The 23,247-nt window shown below is 41.3% G+C and overlaps 1 protein-coding gene across 4 annotated transcripts in view; it reads right to left on the minus strand.

Moving 5' to 3' along the window:
• ppp2r3a (protein phosphatase 2, regulatory subunit B'', alpha) overlaps positions 1–23,247 on the minus strand; it is a 292,006-nt gene that overhangs the window by 34,805 nt on the left and 233,954 nt on the right. For 3 of the 4 annotated variants that reach the window (XM_067995503.1, XM_067995504.1, XM_067995505.1), the window contains 3 exons: positions 9,500–9,751; positions 6,985–7,088; positions 2,029–2,131 (listed from right to left, as the gene is read on the minus strand). In XM_067995503.1, the coding sequence (XP_067851604.1) occupies positions 2,029–2,131; positions 6,985–7,088; positions 9,500–9,751 (459 nt within the window). Of the gene's footprint in view, positions 1–2,028; positions 2,132–6,984; positions 7,089–9,499; positions 9,752–12,520; positions 12,853–23,247 lie in introns of those variants that run through there. The other variant, XM_067995507.1, reaches the window with a different exon arrangement.

The following is a 23,247-nucleotide window of genomic DNA, read 5'->3' on the forward strand; positions in this document are numbered from 1 at the left end:
GATTTCCTTCCCCCACCTGAGGAGAGTGACTCAGTGGTAACGGAAATACTGTCGGGAACCTGCTACTATTATTATAAGCTTAACTCCACAACATTGCTCGGTTCAGGACACAAGAGGATAGGTTACTGCAAAACCTGCACTGCCACCGATCCAGTGATATTCCTGCTTGATCAGAAAATCCAGGCTATTGCACTTTTATTTCCAACTTACATAATGGAAAAATAAGTGTACAGTGGAATCTGCTTATTATTATACAAGTTTAAAATATTAGTTACTGACTTAGCTGTAGTATATAATGTATTCTTGTACACTCTCCCACCTATATAAGGCGTTACCTTAATGGGCAGGAGAGAGTCAAAAGGTTACATTTATATGAATAGCAGAAACTAATGTTAGAAATTGATGGTTTTCTTATAGCAAAATACATTGTTATGTCGAAGCAGCTAGCACCGATCTAGATTCTTCAAATAGCACCACCTGCTGTACAAGCTGAACAATTACCTCTACTTAGATATGTCTATGGTATCAGCGATTGTGAAAGCCGGCGACCTATAAACTGTTCTTGTTTGGAATACAGCCTCTGATTTCTCCAGGAGAGGTAAACAGTAACCAGGCCTAAGAGATCCCAAGCACACGGGAATTTCTTCAGTCTTCATTTTTCTCATTTTAGACAATTTGATGACTCTTTGTCAGGAAAAAGATGCAGATTTTATTGCTGGAGTTTGGTTTAAACTAAGATTTTGGCTACCTTTTTCCTGTGTAAATTAGGCATACCAGTAAGTTACTTGTGGACTACTTCATCTCAAAAACTTATTAATGTGTTGGCACAAAATTCCTCTGTCTGCTGTTTTAGCAAATGTGTTAACCCTTTTATTTTAAACAGGTTAAAATAGCCTCAGTTAAAATTGCAAACAGTTTCATTATTGCATTCTTACTAATACTGCACAGCACAATTGCAGCCCACTCGCTGCTCCGACTTTGTACTGCATGCATTTAAGTTACATTGATTAGGAGACAGGCTATCCTATTTACTGCTGAGAGTTGAGGAGTACAATTGTAGTTAACAGTCTAAAGGTTAACTATGATTCACTGTGTACAGTTGTATATTGTATTTAATGAAAGAACTGCATTCAGTATTTAAGATGATATATGTGAGGAGAAAAAACTGATAATATTGCATAGAAAGAAACTTTTACTACTTTCACCAATGCACGCTTGATACCTACAATATGTTGTTGTCCAACATGACTGATGAAATTCAATTCCCTAGCAATAAAAGCCAACATTCCGTTGGCCTTCTTGATCACCTGCTGCACCTGCATACTAACTTTTTGATTTTCTTGCACTAGGACCCCCAGATCCCTTTGTACTGCAGTACTTTCCAGTGCATACAGAAACTTAGCACAAGGTCCAATAGGACCTCAATGCAGCTCAGAACTGAGAATAAACTTTGTAAATTTCTACATCGATCCATCCACACATACATTACTGTGTACAGGAAGAGTTGTCTGCAATATGGCCAATTGCTATTTTTACTTCCTACACAAATCCTCGGGAGACAGCTAATTTCAGTTTGCAAACTGCTTCCTTTTGTTTCAGAAAATGCTGGAAACATTCAGCAAGGCAGGCAGCATGTGTGGAGAGAGAAACAGAGTTAACATTTCAGGTCAATGACCTTTCATCAGATTCTCTCTCCAAAGATGCTGCCTGACCTGCTGAGTGTTTCCAGCGTTTTCTGTTTTTATTTCAGATTTTCAGCATCCACAGTAATGTTGCTTTCCCTTTGTTTCAGTCGTTTTCTCAGTCAAGACTTTAAGCAGAGATTGAATAGTCAATTTCAACACATTACTAACAACAACTCTATATAATAGATTGCTACAGGCTGTCGTTCAAGTATTTTATGGATTCAAAATCAATCACAGAATAAAAGAAACTTCAGAGATGTTAATGAATAGGTAAGGATTTGGCTTGGTAAAATAGTACATTGCATTGAAACATTCACGAGAGGGGAGAAGAGTGGGTGCAGACCTGCAGCAGTGGGATGAAGTCTTCCTGTTCTAGGTAGTTAGAGCCAGGTTTGGCAAGAAGATAAACAAACTTAGATGCATCATCGTGGCAGCTCTGCAGCACTCTGTGAAAGATACAACCATTGCATTTAGTCAGGTACAGTAAAAGAACCCACTTCATATGTAAAGTTAAAGAAAAGATCTTGCTCTAGATCTTCTACATTTAATCTTATGTTTATGTCTTCATTTGAGACCCCTCAACTGCTGGAAACAGTCTGTTTAAGAACATAAGAACATAAGAAATAGGAGCAGGAGAAGGCCAATCGGCCCCTCGAGCCTGCTCCGCCATTCAATAAGATCACGGCTGATCTGATCCTAACCTCAAATCTAAAGAGCACAAGAAGTAGGAGCAGGACCCGGCCACTCAGCCCCTGGCCCCGCTCCGCCACCCACAGGGCCTTGACCGATCCGAACTCAGCTTCGTGTCCAATTTCCTGCCCGCTCCCCGTAACCCCTAATTCCCTTTACTTCTAGGAAACTGTCTATTTCTGTTTTAAATTTATTTAATGATGTAGCTTCCACAGCTTCCTGGGGCAGCAAATTCCACAGACCTACTACCCTCTGAGTGAAGAAGTTTCTCCTCACCTCAGTTTTGAAAGAGCAGCCCCTTATTCTAAGATTATGCCCCCTAGTTCTAGTTTCACCCATCCTTGGGAACATCCTTACCGCATCCACCCGATCAAGCCCCCTCACAATCTTATATGTTTCAATAAGATCGCCTCTCATTCTTCTGAACTCCAATGAGTAGAGTCCCAGTCTACTCAACCTCTCCTCATATGTCCACCCCCTCATCCCCGGGATTAGCCGAGTGAACCTTCTTTGTACTGCCTCGAGAGCAAGTATGTCTTTTCTTAAGTATGGACACCAAAACTGTATGCAGTATTCCAGGTGCGGTCTCACCAATACCTTATATAACTGCAGCAATACCTCCCTGTTTTTATATTCTATCCCCCTAGCTATAAAAGCCAACATTCCGTTGGCCTTCTTGATCACCTGCTGCACCTGCATACTAACTTTTTGAATTTCCTGCACTAGGATCCCCAGATCCCTTTGTACTGCAGTACTTTCCAGTTTCTCACCATTAAGATAATAACTTGCTCTCTGATTTTTCCTGCCAAAGTGCATAACCTCACATTTTCCAATATTGTATTGCATCTGCCAAATCTCCGCCCACTCACCCAGCCTGTCTATATCCCCTTGTAGGTTTTTTATGTCCTCCTCAATCTCTACTTTCCCTCCCATCTTTGTATCATCTGCAAACTTTGATATGTTACACTCGGTCCCCTCCTCCAAATCGTTAATATAGATTGTAAAGAGTTGGGGACCCAGCACCGACCCCTGCGGAACACCACTGGCTACTGGTTGCCAGTCTGAGAATGAACCATTTATCCCAACTCTCTGCTTCCTGTTAGCTAACCAATCCTCCACCCATGCCAGAATATTACCCCCAATCCAGTGATTCTTTATCTTGAGCAATAATCTTTTATGTGGCACCTTGTCGAATGCCTTCTGGAAGTCTAAATACACTACGTCCACTGGTTCCCCTTTATCCTCCCTGTACGTTATGTCCTCAAAGAACTCAAGCAAATTTGTCAGACATGACTTTCCCTTCATAAAGCCATGCTGACTTTGTCCTATTAAATTATGTTTATCTAAATGTTCCGTTACTGTCTCCTTAATAATAGACTCCAAAATTTTACCCAGCACAGATGTTAGGCTAACTGGTCTATAATTTCCAGCCTTCTGCCTTCTACCCTTTTTAAATAAGGGTGTTACATTAGCAGTTTTCCAATCTGCCGGGACCTTTGCTGAGTCCAGAGAATTTTGGAAAATTATTACCAAAGCATCCACAATCCCTACTGCCACTTCCCTCAAGACCCTAGGATGTAAGCCATCAGGTCCAGGGGATTTATCCGCCTTGAGTCCCATTATTTTACTGAGTACCAAATCCTTAGTGATTTTAATCGTATTTAGCTCCTCTCCCGCTAGAGCCCCCTGTTTGTCCAGTGTTGGGATATTCTTAGTGTCCTCTACCGTAAAGACTGAAACAAAATATTTGTTCAGCATTTTTGCCATCTCCATGTTTCCCACCATTAATTTCCCGGTCTCATCCTCTAAGGGACCTACGTTTGCCTTAGCCACCCTTTTTCTTTTTATATCTACTATTCTATCTACTCTGTCCCAGAAAAAAAAATTGCAGGGGTATGGGGAAAGAGCAGGGGAGTGGGACTAGTTGGATAGCTCCTTCAAAGAGCCGGCAAAGGCACAATGGACCGAATGGCCTCCTTCTGTGCTGTATGATTCTATGATCCCTTCATGATTTTAAACACCTCTATCAAATCACCCCATTGTCTCCTTTGATCTAATGAAAACAGCCCCAATTTTTCAAGTTTTCTTTTGTATTTGTATTTTCTCACACCCTAGTGAACCTGCACGTGCCCTCTCTACTGCCTGAGGTGCTATATTAATGCAAGCGCTTTCTTATCAAATCTTGGCTTTTTATTAACCCTAAAACAAGTTCAACATAAGAATAACACAACTTTTACATTGTCAACACCCAGTGGCAGCATCAATTAGGTCAGGTAAAGCACAATTAATATGTAAGGTAAAGCTGCCTGCACTGTGCCCCAACAATACGCCTTAAAGTCAACATCAAAAGAAATATCTAACAACTCTCTATTGCACCAGTGTGAATTTTTCCACTTCCCATTTCAGCCTTGTAGCTTCTCTAAGTGAGGCTGTCAACTTAACGGCAGTTCAGAATTATGGCCACTTATTACTAGGAACTGGGTTTAAACTACAATTCAGCTCAGTTAGAGCACTTACATCCAGCAGATAGTAAAGGCTTTCATCCTATAACTCTAGGGCAATTTCAAACAAGGTCCCAGAAGTAAAAGGAAAGTTTTATATCCACATTTCCCTATCTGTCAAGTGAAATTTGTCTTTGCACCTTAGTCTATAAAAGTGTATAGAGCAGTTTGACTTACATCAAGTAGTATGAGTTAGAACTTGCAACATTTTGATTACCCCACTGTGCACTCTTTAGTGTAGGTTAAACTACTCGAAATGCTAATAGAGCTGTTTCACCTGTGCTAAGGAACATGGATAGGACATATCACCATTTGTTTACAAGTACAAACATTATTGTTTGGTGATAATAGGTTGTAAACAATTTTCCAGAATCCTTTATGGTTGCATTGAGCCAGTGTAAAACATCCATAACAAGAACCAAGAATAAGAAAAGGCCACTTTACCCATTGCACCTTACCCCCCCCAGGACCCTAACTTTCCCACATATAGCATCCAGCCTAATTTTGAATGTTACCAATGTTTTTGCCTGTACTAACCTACCTGAAAGATTATTCCAAATGTGTTTAACTCGGAGTAAAAAATGCTTCTTTCTAATATCAGTTTGAAAACCATTTCTCAGTAATTCAAACTTGTGCATTCCTTGATAAATCAAGTAATACTCTGGGTTTACTATAACTCCAATGTGAAACTTGGAAACAGGAGTTAGAGCTGCATATTGAGGGAATATTCGGTGTATTAAATGCACAGGTACTCAAAGCACTGAGTTTTTCTTTGAAGGAGTGTTTGATGTTGTATCCAGTGGGTTTTGAGAGGAAGTTTTAAAGACTGAAAGGAAAACACAAAAATTCACCCCTTAAAGAAATCTCCAGATTAACTCAGTACAGTTTGGGGATTGAACCGGAGACCTCTTGGACCATAGGACTTAGTACCACCTGGACGGTGGGTTAGCAGGCAATCCTTTTGCTCCTGGGATGAAAGTCTTTCTCTGACAGCTGCACGGGTCCTGTAAAGCCACATCTATGGACAAAGGAGGGCCTAACTAAAAAAAAAACAAAATGGTTCACTCTATCATTTACAGCTGTGTCTTTAGCTGTCTCAGCCCTACGCTCTGGACCTCACTCCCTAAAACTCTCTGCCTCTCCACTTCCCTCTCTTCCCTTAAGGCACACCTTAAAACCCACCTCTTTGACCAAGCTTTTAGTCACCCCTCCTAATATCTCCTTCTTTGGCTCGGGGTCCATTTTTGTCTAATTATGCATCTGTGAAGCACCTTGGGGCGTTTTTCTATATTAGCGGTGCAATATAAATGCAAGTTGTTGTTAGCCAACATGACTGCATTGAAATGGCGTTCAACGTAACTCATTCCTGTTTGCAGGAACTGAGCGTGCCTGAAAACTTTGTGGCAAGGACTTGTATGATGTTTACTGTTAGGTAAATCTTTCTTTTAGAATTATTTGTCTCTTCTAAGCAAAATTAAGGCAACTTCAATTCTCAATGCAAATGCACAATCATGTAAAAATGGTGATTTATTTTATACTACGAAGTAGAACCAGTATACATTTTATTTGATTTGGTCAGCTGTGGCTCGGTGATAGCACTCTCACCTCGGAGTCAGAAGATCGTGGGCTCAAGCCCCACTCCAAAAACTTGTGCACGTAATCTAGGTTGACACTTCAGTGCGGTACTGAGTGAGTGCTGCACTGTCGGAGGTGCCAGCTTTCGTTAAAACAAGGCCCCATCTACCCTCTCAGGCAGACGCAATAGATCCCGTGGCACTTTTCGAAGAACAGCAGGGGAGTTCTCCCCAGTGTCCTGACCAATATTTATCCCTCAACCAACATCACCAAAACAGATTATCTGGTCATTTGTCTCATTGCTGTTTGTTGACCTTGCTGTGTGCAAATTGGCTGTCATGTTTCCTACATTACAACAGTGACTACACTTCATAAATTACTTAATTTGGCTGTATATCATTTTAGGACGTCCTGAGGTCGTGAAAGGTGATATAGAATTGCATAGTCTTTCTTTTTGTATGTAAGTGAGGTATTTTTGTACAATTGTTACTGGTGATTCTAATAGTGAAACGCAGGACAGGGCTAATACTCACTTTCTCCACATTGCTACACACGAGTGCACAGACACAAATCCCGTCCGTTCTCCACCAGCAGAAATGAACATTGGGGCTTTCCAGTATAAAGGACTGCCACATGCCTGAAAAAACAAAATCAAGTTTCAAATATCACTGCCTTGTTACAGAGGCCTGCAGGGAACAATTCATTTTTGAATTTAAAAAAAAATCACAGTTGTACATAAAATAATATGAGGTTTCCACTGGGACCCACTTGACATTGGGGGGTCGATTTTGCAATAGTGGCGGGTTAGCAGCGGGGTGAGGGAGAGAAAGAGAGAGGGGGAGACGTCATCCAGTGCTGGAATGGAAGATCGGGGTTGGGGGCGAAGAGGGGGACCTCGGGGCGGGGCGAGACTACCGGTTTCGGTTTTGCGTTGCCTGCGCGCACACACAGGTGGGTCCCTGGGAAACTCTGAACTCGGTGGGTTGGAGCCGGCTTCTGAACCCGAATGGGATTTCAGCGATTTTCAGAGCCCTCCCATCAGCAATGCAATTATCCCCTAACATTGAGCCCTTGGTGCGGTAGAAACATGCTTTTTTGCCCCCAATTACCCAACATTTTGAAATTTTCACCATTTAAAAAAAATCCACGGGGGGGGGGGGTTTGGGGCAGGAGAATGGGTACCCCAGTGAGTTGATACACTGTCCATTCACTTCTGGAATTTGGGTTCAATTACAGTCCAATTCTATGCAGTGACCAAGATAGTTTTTAAAAAAAAGAAAATGGCACTTATTCACTGAATTAACATAAAAGAACATAAGAAATAGGAGCAGGAGTAGGCCATATGACCCATCGAGCCTGCTCCACCATTCAATAAGATCATGGCTGATCTTGGACTCAACTCCACTTTCCCACCCAATCCCCATATCCCTTGATTACCTTAGAGTCCAAAAATCTATCGATCTTACTCTTCAGTTTACTTAACGACTGAGCATTTACAGCCCTGTGTGGTCACAGAATTCTAAAGATTCACAACCCTCTGAATGAAGAAGTTTTTTTCTCATCTGGTTCTGGATTTTATAAAAATCTAACATTGAACCGATTGTTCTTATGAAGTTCATCATTCCCAAACAGCGTGTTGTGGCGGTAAAACAAAAAGACACATTACAGGCCTCAGCCTAGTGTTGCAGTAAACCATTTTATTTTATTCATTGTTTACTATGTCTGATAGAGAGGGAAGATAGATAATGGACAAGGGCATAAGGATGCAGTTAAAAGAGATTGTGAAACATTTTGGCTTGTGTTGATATGCCATTATGCTGTGCCACTGGGTCAGCCCACACCAATGACAAAGATTGGAAAGAAACTCCTCTTCTAAATATTAGTTGTAATAAGCTACAGCTTGTTAAACAACAGATTCCTACGATTCAGGATAATTCACTACCTTGTTCTGACAAAGTCTCAACCCAAACCTATCTTTTCTCTTTTCAGATAATGACAGACCTGCTGTGTACTTGCAGGTCGACTTTTCTCCTTCGGTCACGAATACACAGTAGTTGTCAAGTTAGGGATGATACCGTAGACCCACCTGATAACCTGCAATTTACTCAGATCTGTGTCCTACTTGTGCTACGGTGTTACCATGCTGTCAGTGTTGTTTTACCATTGATGAAAATGAGTGAAACAGGAGTGGCGAGCAAGCACAGCAAACCATATCCTTCAATATTTTGTAATGACTGAAATGCAAAGATGTTATCTGTGGCTCAGTAGTAGCACTTTCGCCTCTGAGTTAGAAGGTTGTTGGTTCAAATCCCACTCCAGAGGCTTGAGCACCAAATCTAGGTTGACACTCAGTTTTTCGCTCTCTTTCTTTATCCTTCTTCTTTCATTGGTCAAGGAGATAAGCCATTGGGCATGACATTCACAAGGTGTCAGTTGCGGCATTGACATCAGATTGACATTCCAGCAATGTGGGGCAAATATAGCGCGATGTCAATGGTATGAACTTAAAAGTCCAATTAACGTCGTTCGCTGCCAAACACGCCATTGCAGTATTTTCTGGCCCTATACGTTTTTTTAAATAAAAGTTCTTTGGGTAAATTTGTTGATCTGGCGCACTCAGAGGGGAGCCACTGTCAAAGAGACAATCGGTGTTGTAACCCTATCATCGACCCCTTGAGCATGGTTCCCTGCTGGGAGTATGGGATAGATGAATTTACCCACCAACGTGCGTATGTACGTTTGAGGGGGGAGGCAAGCTGAAGCTCAGTGATGGAACACTCCCCAATCTGATAAAACAATTGGGAGGCAAGTTGAAATTTTAACTCACAAACAGTACTTGAATATTTTGTTTTCGAGGCCAGTGACAGTGTGCACTGCAGGATCACTAGTGATGCTCATGAGCTGTAACCAAGCAATCACAGTAATAGCATGACTGCCAGAATTCTGAGTGGAACAGATAGAAGGGGGAAAAAGAACATTCTTACAAAAAAAAAAGCTTTCCTCATCACATACCTCAGCATTATTTGCAATTTAAAAAAATGTTCCTACCTTTGCAATTTTGCCCATTTCATAAATATCGCCCTTTTCATCCTCAAACTCTGCAAAGGCTGCTTCAACCTTGGCAATGGTCTCGTCGTGGTTGTTGCTAGCACTTGGAAGTCCTTTAGGGAAGTAGAAGCGTGGAATGTTTATGGATACAGGAGTGCTGACAACAACTTTGTTTGAAGGAGGAGGACTGGGGGCAGCGTTTGTCACAGTGGGGGGCGGAGTTCCAGGTTTCTTTTCTTTATTGCTTTGGACCTGTAAAAGACAATGGAACATGCGGTATATAAACTCTGCACTAGTTCCCTTCAATTGATGTCACTGGCATTGTTTTACACTGCACATAAATTGGTTTGCAAGCTTCCTTAATGGCTTACTAGAAAAATGCTCATCAGAGGTGGGTTTTCTATTTTGAGACTGCAGCAAACAGTTCGTAAAGTTTAGTTGACTCTTGCTGCATTTTACTTTATCACCGCTTACTTAAAACTTAAATTCTGGACTCCATTATACATACATATCTATATATACATATATACATAGGCAGAGCTTGTCATTGTTTCATTGAAGTCACCATGTCGACACTGAATAACATTTCTGATTAGCTATTTTAAGGTTTTCCAACTTATGTAATGAAATATAATTTAGATCTGACTATTAACCATTTGTATTATTCTAGTATACTGCATTTTGATTCTAGTATACTGAACTTTGAAATGTATTTGTTGTTCATGTGTTAAATATCCAGGCTGGCAATCGGTCTGTAATATACAATCTTCATGTCAGTTTTGGTTTCTAAACCATCAGCCCTACCGTTGATGCCCAAGGCCTTCCTAATGCAATTTTCAGGCGGGCCTTTAAATGGACAAGCAGTCGCCCACCCGCTGTTTGTTTCTGACAGGAGGCTGCTTCAATATGCAAATTAGAGTCCTATTCCACTTGTAGGACCCCGGTTGCAATTTTTAGGTACAAATGGGTGGAGTTTGCACCTTGAATGCTCCGTCCATTTGTATCGGGGGTCGAGTGGCCTAACCAGTGGTCCTTAAATGGATTGCTGGAGGCCGCTCAAAAAATGGCTGATGAAATTTTAATTTTTTTGTGCTCCTCCTGGACCTACAAAATAAGTCCGGCCTGTGTGAGGCCCCCCTCTCTGTATCACCTCCCCCCCCCACCAACCCCCAAGCCTGGCCTTCCGACCAATTTCCCACCCGGCCACAACTGGCGTGATGCAGACGGCATTAAACGAGGCCCGAGCCAGAAAACGGTTCAAACCTCTCGCCGTTGTCTTCACGCCCTTTTGGGACGGATCTTGAAGATTGCTCCCTGAATGTTAGCAGATTAGTCAATCTCTGGGGTGTCACAATCAATCCCGATCCTGTCCTCACCCAATGTTCACATCCAGCAATCAGCAGCAGGAACAGTGGCTGATTTTTCCTTTCCCAGGGTGCCGAGACCTACTGCTGTGCTCTTCCCACCAGCTTAGCTGAGACCGACCAGCTAAGCACATACTGTGATTGAACACAGGACCATGCTGGTGTATACGGCTCCATTCCACGTAAGGCAGTGCCTTTGCCAGCTGTGCGAGCCTGTGAGGGAGCTCTGTTGCCCATTCTTAATGTGGTTGTTAACAGCTATTCCTGATTATTTTAACAAAAATGCCTTGCATTTTAAATTGAACCTTAACTGAAAGGTTACAACTGTCAGGAAGACTGAACAGGCTGGGGCTCTTGTCTCATGAAAAGAGCAGGCTGAGGGGTGACCGGATAGAGGTCTTTAAAATTATGAGGGGGTTTGATAGGGTAGATGGAGAGAAAATGTTTCCACTTGTGGGGGAGTCTAAATCTAGGGGGCATAAATATAAGATTTATAATAAATCCAGTAAGAAATTCAGGAGAAACTTCTTTACCCAGGGTGGTGAGAAAGTGGAACTTGCTCCCACATGGAATAGTTGGAGCGAATAGCATAGATGCCTTTAAGGGGAAGCTAGATAACCACATGAGGGAGAAAGGAATAGAAGGATATACTGATCGGGTTAGATGAAGTAAGGTGGCAGGAGGCTCGTGTGGAACATAAACACCAGCATAGACCTATTGGGCCGAATAGCCTGTTTCTGAGCTGAAAATACTATGTAATACTATGTAACATTGGTCTTATATGACTGCTTAAAGGGGCATAATCTTTATGTTTGTCAAGCTATTTTTTAAATTTGTAAATGCAATGAAACAAGTATCAAAATACATCATCTCATTACTTGTGTTAATATCACTGCAGTGAAAGTGACGCGTGGCCGATCTCCCCCTCCAAACAAAAATAGTTTTGACAGTCACTTTTCTCATGCAGACACTACCCCTTTAATTACTGTTGCAATATTCAGCGTTAGCCTGGTTGGAAATCTGGGGCTGAGACTTTGGCATTCAGTGACACCAACAAAAAGATTTACAGTCTCAGGGACTTGTATGTGCTAACAACTGAGAGGACGTGGCAATGGAAAAGGCAGTGGAGGTGGGCGGCTTTGCTCACTTTCAAAAGAGGTCTTCCTCTTTTGAAAGTGAATGCCTGTATGAGCCCGGCAGAAAGTGAGAAACAAACCCACACAGCAGCTGCAGTAACCGAGTGACTCCATTCAGGTCATCGTGCAAGAACTGCGGTCCCGGCATCGGTCTCCTGATCGCCCAGCCAAACTAGATACCGAGATAGATACAATGTAATTCCCCACAGAGGCTTTCACAGGAAAATGGACAGATCCCCGAAACCACTGGTTAACAAAGAAACAGGAATCCCATAGAAGATTAAAAAAAAAGGATTCTGCTGATTCACTCACTGCAAATCGACGGCCCTAATTGTAAGTGGGTGAAAGGTCATCCACAAATCAACAGTAAAAATCCTAGGATTTCACATATTAATAATTAAACAATTCAACTTATTCAGGCACCGTAAATCAGTGGCCTCTTGACATAAGGCATCCAAGTAAGGCCCACAGATTCCATCAGACTTTAACCCTTTGAGAACTTTTAAAATACTGTCACGCACCTTTTTTCTTTCGTATAGCATCTGCAGAAATGACTTTCTGTAAATTTCGAACGACCGACATCATGAAGAATAATTAGAAAAATGCATAGAAACCGTCGAGTATTCTTGGAATGAAAAGCCAAAAAAAAAAACGTTGCAGCCTGGTGAAACTTTTGGTGCAGAAAATGCTACTGCCTGTCCTCAAAGGGTTAAAATTTTAAAAAAAGCCATCGGACCAAGTACAAAATTAATCCTGGCTGTTTATGAGATTTTGATCTTACACTTTCCACACGATCTACAACTGCCTGCCTTCTATCTCCTACCACATTACTCACTACTCCATTCGTTGCCTAGGAAAGATTGAACAAAGAAGCCAAGACCCTACCCTCTCCTCTCAGGACCCCAGTGTGCTGCAAAGATGCCTGCACTGAAATAAACTTGCTCTTGCCTAAAAGTAGTTAACTGCAAAAAGGACAGGAATTGAATATGTTCCACCATTTATCAGAAAAAAAAAATAGCAACAGAAAAAAAGGTGTCAGGCATTTCAGCATTCCTCTAATAACACTCTTTGTGGTAAGACACTTCCTATCCTCCCACAATTTGCAGCCTTTTAAAACCCAAGCTGGGCATCGCCTAACTCATCTCCATTGGTGGTGTGCTGAGCTATGGATATAGCCCTTTAATTAGGTTTCTTAATAGAAAAAAAAGGTAGTTGCATGCACCGGCTATTCACATGGTGCGTAAATACCAATGCATTTGAAATGTGATATTTTAAATGATCCCCAGTATTTCTCTGCGATTATTGAACTGTTTAATTGTAAAATGTTGGTGCGTGAGGTGTTTTTATTTTCTGGATTCTCCTTTGATATTGTGTGTTGTAATGAAGGATGGCAGATATATAAGATTTTTAAACATTTAAAAAATAACTTTACTGTGCCCCTAACAACGTTTATCTCTGCTTAGATCAATGAAACCGAAACTATGCCCCCTTTTGAGGATTGCCATCAAGCAATTTCAAGGTTGGACGAAATTATCAAAATTACGTGCACAGTATTGCTGAAGTGTGTTGATCTGCTAGTGAGCTGCCCATCCTCTGCTCAGGTCAATATAACAATGTGATATTTATAGACAGGTAACACTAGTGCAATATAAACATCCTTCAGAATACACAATTTTTCAGACATAGCATGTAGAACACACTGCTGCCAATGCATCACACTTGTGCAAAAGACAACCACAACTGAACCCTGCTTTTGCCACTTGCAATTTATAAAGCTCTTGTATCCGTCTTTCGGAAGAGATATTAAACCGAGGCCCCGTCTGCCCTGCCAGGGGAACATAAAAGATCCTATGGTACTATTCCGAAGAAGAGTAGGGGAGTTCTCCCTGGTGTCCTTGCCAACATTTATCCCTCAACCAACATCACTAAAAACAGATTATCTGGTCATTATCACCTTGCTGTTTGTGGGAGCTTGCTGTGTGAAAAATTGGCTGCCATGTTTCCACAACAGTGACTACACTTCAAAAATACTTCATTAGCTGTAAAGCACTTTGGGACATCCTGAGGTCATGAAAGGTGCTACGTAAATATAAGTTCGTTCTTTCTTTACATTTGAGAGAGGATTTCCAACATGTACCTTGACATTGTCCTAGATTTGCTTATGATTGCCATTAATTTAAGACCAAAAAAAAGATGTTTCTGGGTGTAGTTGTTAAGCTTGTGTCATGTATTTAAAATGCCTATAATTACAGAGATTGTACAGCCTCCACATTCACCAGTTCCTCCAGGACAGCTCACACTTTTTAAAAAATGTGACAGTAGTTAATTTAATAGAGTGCTAAAAATACAGTCTGGTTCCTATGGGCTTTTTTAAAAAAAAAACTTGCAAGTGAGTAATTCTTGCCCATAATCCACATGTTAGCAGGATTTTTGCCCATTGTCTTTTACTGTATTTATTAACTGTTCTCAATGTTTCTGACAATATTTTGGAGTAAATGTGCCTTTCTTGAGGGAATATTAGTTTATTGTGAATGAAAATACTACAGGCTAAACTCTTTGGTCCCAGCTCCAAATTGCTGACTTCCCTGGTGCTGCGATAGCACCTGATCTACTTTTGGGCTTGGAAGCTAAGCAGAATTAGACTTGGTTAGCACGTGGATGGGAGACTGCCTGAGAAAACCAGGTGCCATAGTCTTTGGAGTCCATGGCTCATGTTTATATTCACTGAGAGGTTGTAACCCCTGTATAGTTACCTGAAGGGGCTGTTCCTCAACCTTTGGTTACACTTTAGCCCCACACTCCTAATCATTGGTCACCCAGTGCAGAGGGGGGTGGGTAAGTCGGAGGATCTTCTCGTGCAGCTGCTCCTAGGCCTTCCTAAAACAGCAATTTATAGGTCCAGATGGGTGGGGCCGCTCTGGTTGCCTACCTCTCTTCTGAGAAATAACATGCAGCTGCAGTTCTTAAATAGCAGCTATTTAAAGGTGCTTCTTAATTCTGGCTAGGCCAAACCTGGAAATTGCTGGTCTAGGGTGTAGAGCACTTTTAGTCTGTGATGCTACTTGTGAAGTGCTGTTCTGTTTTGGGAACCTAGGGCAGTCTCCAGTGGGAGCTCCATCCAGTCTGTTTGGCATGAGGTGGTGGACAGAGTTAATGCTGTCTCTGACAGCCAAAGGACAAAGGAGCAGATGAGGATGAGGTTTAACTGCATGACGAAGTCTGCCAAAGTAAGACTGGCCAGTATTGCACTATATCAAATGGATGGGCATATTTTGCATGGCAGAGCTTCCTCAACCTGTTAAATCATAACTAAGTCTGTATGCTCTCTCCAGCTTCACATGCGTGCCTGTATTGCAGCAGGGCAGACTTTATTGTTGCTACGTAAATTGGAACTGTTGTCACAATTCTGTTTGGAAAGGTAAGTCCACAGATCAATCTTACAACCTACCTGCATGATGCATGTCCATTTACTTGCACACAAGCTAGGATGTAGGGTGGGCATTTGGGTCTCACTCTATAGGCGCTCCTCTAACTTCAATCATCTCAATGCTATTTCTCTGCATGTGTAACTAGACAGCATTTGACAAGAGGGAGGAAGCTTGAACTTAAGGAGGGTCTCCTAAGTCTAGACCATTTGGGCAGCTTGAACAGGCCATGCTTGTTATCCTGGGGCCCAAGGACATACAGAGTAGACTAAGGTGAAGCTGGAAGCTTGCTGGAAACTCAGGGAATATACCTACTATTTCTTGTTGTTTTTATTTCACTCAAGCACACTAACTCACATTCCAGCATCCCATCATGAAACACATTATTAGCTACATAACCTCTTCTCTGTTAACAGGCAAACCCCATGAACCTGCTGCAGGTTTCAATGGTACTCAAAAAGTCAATATCGCACCACACCCTGTTCATTCAATCCTTCTGTAGTGAGAACCAGCACAAGCATATCCATGCTAGAGATCTGGATAGTCAGCGCACCAGGTGTGAAACGATGCTTAAGTGAACAGGAGCAGGTAATGGCAGCAAAAGTGGACCAGGAAGCTGCTGGCCAGCGGGCCAGCTCATGTCCTTCCTTAGCTGCAAAGTACTGGAATGTGGACCTCACAGGGCCTCCATTTAAAAGAATGAGCCATCTTAGACCAACATTTCTTGCTGTCAGTAGGAAGAGTGCCAAGCATCCTACAAGGTTTGATGGTGACAGTGCAGGAGCCTACAACCTGCATCTGTGCAGTAGTGCATGACTACTTAACAGAACTGCAGTCCATCATTGATTGCCTGGCAACTTCATGGCATTCTGAAGTGGAGCCCCCAGTAGCAGAGATATTAAACCCAATAGAAAAATCTCTCGTGAATGCATCAGTAAATTGCTAATATTATATATTAAAACTGCTGGGTAGTTTGCAACTTTCCATATCAAAATGGTTTGAAAATTCTTTTGTCAGTCTCTGTCTAAAGGGAAACCCATTATCAATGGGTTACTGTTTGAATGTGGTTGTGCCACTAGGCGGTGCTGTGAAAGGGTTTTCAATGTTTAATGTCACATAATGTTAGCTGCTAAACGATAGCTGATAGTGTACTGAGAGTTGGTATTAAAAAAAGGTTGAGTCTGCAGGCTCTGACTGCTAAGCGTTGCTGTGGAGCAGCCTAAGTCTTTGAAGCTCCACAAAGGAAACCAGCAGCCATGTTGGTAAAGGAAAGTAGGAAATAAAGAATAAAAGAAAATTTGAAACTTATTTTAAATTTGTTTCCCCTTTACTAGCCTCCTAGGCCCCCTTCCACACCACTCTGTCTGTTCAGTATTTCTCAGGGTCCATATTTTGGCCAAACAACTTGCATTACCATGTGCCTGTCTCACAGCCAAGTCCTTCCCTCACTGACCTGTCTTGCCCCTGAATGCAAACCTGACCATCAGGGAAAAGGCCTTGTTATCTTTGTCCCAGTATTGGAAGTTATGAGAATTTACTGCTTTAAATTGGATACAAGCATGGGTTAAAATGTAGTCACTGCCCACTTGCTAGCTTTCACTGAGCTATATTTATTCCAGCAGCTGCTCCATGCTGCTTCCCAGCTTCAGCATATTTCTCTGCTCTAAAGATGTGATGATGCTATTTGCAAATACTGTAGTGATGTTACATTTTACCAGTAGCTGGGGCCTGAGGCTCAAATGCTGCAAATAACCAGGCACCGCATGTGGTTAGGTGGGAATGTGACTTCTCCTGATTGACTGGGGTGCAAAATTTCCATCTGAGTTCTCCCGCTCACCTTTTCAGTGGAACAGCCACGGAAACCCCTGGAAAATAGCGTGAATGGCGTTTATGCCCCTTTTTCCAAGGTTTCCGCGGCACTTACACTGAAATTTTAGCGGACGAGTGTGGAAATTGACCCCCAAAGTCGTCATGCATCAATTTGACCTGGAATATGCATGTTGGTACTAGGTAGGGTCGTTGCCTTTTTCTGAAACAGATGGGAGCAGGGCAGGATGAAAATTCTTTGAAAGCTTTACCAACATTAATAAATGAGACTTCCACATCAGGCACAGAAAATAAATGGGAAAAATGACTTCTATTTTTTTTATATAAAGCGGACCGTTGATCAATTTACATTTTTAGAAATATCTGAACAGCCCACTCAAACACTGGACTATCCAGTTGAAACTGGAATAGGTGGTAACCCAGAAGGGATCAGACTCAAAGAATCTAACGGTTCACGCTTCATAAAATGGCACCCATTTACCACGTTTATTATATGTAGGCTTTTAATGTTAGCAGATGGTTTATATTGTACCTCTCTTTCAAATGTCTTCCTGAAGCACTCTCTTGACTTTCTTACAGTTCTATGATATAAGGGGGGAGAGTTGAGTCATAGTTCTACGACATAAGGGGGGAATTGAGTTAACATACTCTCAAAAGTGCAGGCAGGTGACACATACTACTCGTGTAACAAACTTTTTATAAATCAATGTACAATTCTCATTACAATATAATAAATTCTAAACTTTAAAGTGTTATAAACAAGATTCACATTTCCTTTTGGAAGGTTCCATATGGACCTCTGATGTTATCTCTTCCAGGAGTCAGTTGGTGTTAAATCTTTATGAATGGGTTAAACATGAATATACTTGAGAATGGAATGTAAGCTCCAGATATGTTCTTATGCTGCTAAATATCTCTCCTCACTGGTAAGGAGTGATGTAATAGTTTATTCTTATAAAAGGGCTTGTAGCTTTCCAACTAAGAAAAATCTGTGCAATTTCAAACCTGGTAGTGTTGCCCTCTCCCTTGTTCCAACATCTTACAAAATATTACAATTATGGATGAAATGCACTACTAGCTTGTTTCCCAAATGTAGATGGTGCAAAACTGGTAGTTACGATGACCTCTTGCCACTATTTAAATAATTAAATCATGGTGTTTACATTGGTCAGATATTGCTGTGAATTCTGTTCTCCAAGACAACATCACCATTTACACTATACAGATTTATAATGTTCTCTTGTTTCTCCTAAGCTCCAAATATAATATCCCCCATGCTCTTCCTCTACCCTGCACCTTCACTCTCGTGAAATCATGACTCACCAGGCTGCAATTGGTTCACTTTTGTCTAGGTGACTTGATTTTTAAAATTTTTTTTATTCGTTCACGGGATGTGGACGTCGCTGGCAAGGCCGGCATTTATTGCCCATCCCTAATTGCCCTCGAGAAGGTGGTGGTGAGCCGCCTTCTTGAACCGCTGCAGTCCGTGTGGTGACGGTTCTCCCACAGTGCTGTTAGGAAGGGAGTTCCAGGATTTTGACCCAGCGACAATGAAGGAACGGCGATATATTTCCAAGTCGGGATGGTGTGTGACTTGGAGGGGAACGTGCAGGTGGTGTTGTTCCCATGCGCCTGCTGCCCTTGTCCTTCTAGGTGATTGACAGTTTCCATATACAGACCGTGTCTCTTACAAACCAGATCCTGTGGGTTTTATTCTCTGCCACACCAAATTAGTATAGCTCAGGTCTAAAGGCTAACTTTTATTACGGTGGATTGGTTAATGACGAGCATGTAGGATTCCCATTACACATCCTGGCAGTCTGGAAGATGGAAAGTATTCTCAACATTTCACCCCATTTAAAGGCTAAATGACAGACTAAATTTATTTACAATTGCAATGATTTATAGAAGCAGAAACATCAGCAAAATACTGTAGAGCACAATAATTGTATGAGATTTTTGGATGCAGTCCCTAAGGGGCTAATTCACCCATACCAAGTACCAGTCTTTCTGTGGTTAGAGTGCTAGTACAGCAAATGCTGCTTTTAGCTTTTCTTACAGCTTATTGGAACTGGACAGTTTCTATTGAGGTAACAGATGGACCTCCTCCAGTTCCTTTGTTAATGGAATGCAGTCTTGTGATGGGCCTTTCAGGTAGGGGAGCAACGTGAGGTATATGTGAACCCCAAAATGTTCATTGGGTTCGATGTGCCTCGTAGATAAAAGGCACTGGGATGGAACTAACAACATTGTTGTCAAAGCAAGTTCTTTTTGTCAAGCAAACGAAGTGTTAAATCTTCACACCGTAGTAAACAACAGGGCAATTTCTTAGGAAATGTGTCCTATCCTTGGGACTTTCGTGCACCTTCGCTAGGCTATGCTGGCACATGACAAAATCAGAAATTACATATTAGTCTAACCCTTTACACCAGGATTAATTTCATTGAACAAGGTCTCTGTTCAATATTTAACACACTCTGAAACTGGTCACTGGGAGTTGAGTGAATAATTTGCCCTGCCTCCTTTTCAGGAAAAAGCCTGGTATCAACTCAAGGTTGGGAACCTAGTGTGAGGCAGAGCACAAGCACAAACCCACATCTTGCCAATTCAGTGCAAGTTCTTCTAGAATCTCTGTCAAACGCAGTTAATGCTTTGAGTTTGGATAAAATCTGAAAGTGTTTGAAACACATTCATCACTTCTGTATATTTCAAACGATGTATTTTATTGTTAGTTCTCAGTAATTAAAAAAAAATAACTTTTTGTTCTTGTCCTTAGCCTTAGAATTGCGTAAAAGTCAAACGACCCTTTAATAGTAATACCGCATGGGTTATTTTTCCAGGTCTCTTGTGCCATTTGAGAGAATTCCTGGTATGAATATTTGAAATTCAAGGGCTTCGAAGAAAGTAATGAGATCCTTAGGGTGTGCATGAGAGTGAAGATTCGAGGTGCTCTCTGGCTTTCCAGGATTTATTTTTGGTACAGGTTAGATACAGCAGTCTTCAAAGGGTTCTTCAGTGACTACACACAGAGAAAAAATCTCCACCGTTTTGTTCTGATGAAAGGGATTATTTTGGATCAGCCCAGTTGTATCCCAGGTGTGGTGATTCTCCCTCCAATTTTCCATCCCTTCCTGCAGGGGAGTGCCTGTCCTCTGCTGAGCACCACCTCATGACAACATGACTGAGATCAGGAAATTAACATGCAAGGGATCATGGAGGACAATTTCCAGTCTCAATTCTCCAATCAGTTACCTTAAAATGCATCCAAACATGACCTAGAATGGGGGTGGGGGGATGGGGGGAGCATGAGGGAGGTGTGATGTCTATTGTGTAAACACTCAGCCTGGGCAAAGATTGTTCAATTAGTTGTGACTCTGCAGGGTACAAGTACAGCAGGACTGATTATTATAACTTTTGGGGCATATTATTGTAAGAATAGAGGGAGGAAAGGGCACCAAAAATACATAATAGAGGTTAAAAAAACCCACTGCCTATGGATTTGTGTAGGCCACACAATAATCTGCTACTTATACAAATCAATTCTTCCCATTTAGTCCCAACTGTCATGGATTCATGCCTGAGCTACTTGGCATGTGTCAAGTATATGGAGGTTTAATGCCTGTACATTAACAGAGTGACCCTTAAGGATCACACTTCTGTACTCAAGAGGCTTTTGCAAAAGATGTCTGACAAAGTCTGTTCTTGAGCAGGTTCTCAAATAATTCATAAACACAACAGACACACTGCCAATATATTTTTCTTTGCAGAGAAATGTATGTGTTCCTTTAAATAAAGTAATGTTGCCAAATGTTTCACAGTAATTAAGTGGTATTTTACTTCTCATCAAATACTTAGGGCCAAAAGTTTTTTTGAAATAATTCAGTTGTAATGAGGGATATTTTCTGCTTTTATAAATTGGTTTATTTTCATAGCAGTCATTAGAAATGATAATTACTTCAGTTTTCTGATGGGTGAGTTTGTTAGTCTTACGATGAAACACCTGGTCAATCAGGATCTACCTGCAGGAATGATCATTTTGTGGATCTCAAATTACTTAACCATCACTTAACTAGTGAAGTAACCAAGGCTATTAATCCAGCGCTCATCTAATTAAACAGCCAGTGGCCAGAGCACTGCTCAACCGATTAAAATGTCTATGAGCAGCATGATTTAAAAGCTCGATGGTAATAGGTGGGATGGGTGCTTAGTCTCTGGGGGACTGTATACTTCTTGGACATCCTCCCATCAGGGGCAGGTAATACTGGGCCAGTTAATACAGCAAGTGCAGCAAAATCTAAGTTGAACTGATCCTCTGCCAGAGTTTAGCCTTTCCATCTTGAATTAACTCCAGCCGAGCAGGTGAGCTAATTATTACCTGGTCATTTTAATTTCCCCTAGTGGAAAACTGTAGTGTCTTTCCCTGAAAGCCCATTTACAAGGCCTTAACAAGCAACAGCAATTTTTTCAATAATATTTTGGTATCGATTTCACTCCTTTATTGGGTGAAGAAACAATGATTTCTCACACAAAGGGTAGTAGAAATCTGGAATTCTCTCCCCCCAAAAGGTTGTGGCTGCTGAGACAATTGGAGCTTTCAAGACTGTGATCGATAGATTTTTGTTAGGTAAGGGTATTAAGGTAGCTAAGGCGGGTAAATTAAGTTGAGGTGCAGATCGGCCATGATCTAATCGAAAGGCGGAGCAGGCTCAAGGGGCTGAATGGCCTACTCCTGTTCCTATGTTACAAGCTGTATGATTATTTCAATCTTGTCAAAATCCAAGGAATTGGGTAGGGGGAGGGGATCTGAAAGAAACAAGGAAAAAAAATACAGAAAAGGGAAAAGAAAAGCATGAAAGAAATAGAAACATCAGATAAAAACAAGGAAAAAAAAGTCAGAAATAGCAGGGGGTAAAAATAGAACCACACAGACTAACAGTAAGCAACTATAGAGAGACTGAGAGGACGGAAGCAATTAATGTGTGACAATAAACTACATGTTATAGATAAAAAGAATTCCTATTCCTATATGAACACAAGTTGAAAACAAAGGAAAAAAACGGAAGATGTGTTGTCTGTCCTTGGTTCTCAGAGTTTGTACTCACAGGCAAATAGACCAGAAAAACAGAATACTATAGGCAAAATACAGGGGACAGTGTGATCTGGAGAAAGAGTCTGATTAGGATGTGGGAATGCTGTGCTCACCCACAGACCACTTCCATGAGTTTAGTTTTAAAAAATGTTTTAAAAGTATGTACATTTACAGGAAGGATCGGAGCACACACTGAAACATACACTTTAGTGCCAAAGTGCATCAGGGAAAATACCCTTGCAGTGCATCCAGTCAGAAGTATGCATATCAATGTATTCCATCTATGCTGACCCATTCTGACTGAATACACTGGGACCAGTGATTCTGTGTGGATATTTGAATGCATGACATTATGTTTTAGATAGGATCGCTTTTAAGTGCCACCTAACTGTACTCAGCCATCTGTACATCTTTTGTTTTGTATTTGTGACCACTCTTATAGGTAGCATAATTTAACTAGATTGATAAAAATGCAATAAAATGATTTTAACAATGATCCCAAATTTCAAGAAAAGCACAAAATAGGGTTGAGAAATGAGTGCAGATTATGTACAGCAGCTGTGAGTAAAACAGTTACAATGACAAAGGGCTACACAGAGGACTCCTGACACTTGTTTTAAATTAAAAGATACTAAAGCTACAGTGGGTAAGTATTTATCACTGATTCTAAAGTTACCATCTCTTTTACTTCTGTAATTTTAGTAGCTAAAAACCTCAGTCTATTTTTAAGTTAAATTATTTTATGCTTATAGAAATGTGGTTGGTTGGTTCTTGATTTCTCCTTTTATTTTTCCTAATTCTGTTTCCCTCATGAGCTCCTCTATTTCTTACCTTCGTGCAGCCATTTGAAACTTTCCTCTGACAACCACCCATGCTCTACAGTAATGCCTCTGGCCAGTCAGAGAAC

This window comes from Heptranchias perlo, chromosome 13 (assembly GCF_035084215.1).
Source record: "Heptranchias perlo isolate sHepPer1 chromosome 13, sHepPer1.hap1, whole genome shotgun sequence".
Lineage (NCBI taxonomy): Eukaryota > Metazoa > Chordata > Chondrichthyes > Hexanchiformes > Hexanchidae > Heptranchias > Heptranchias perlo.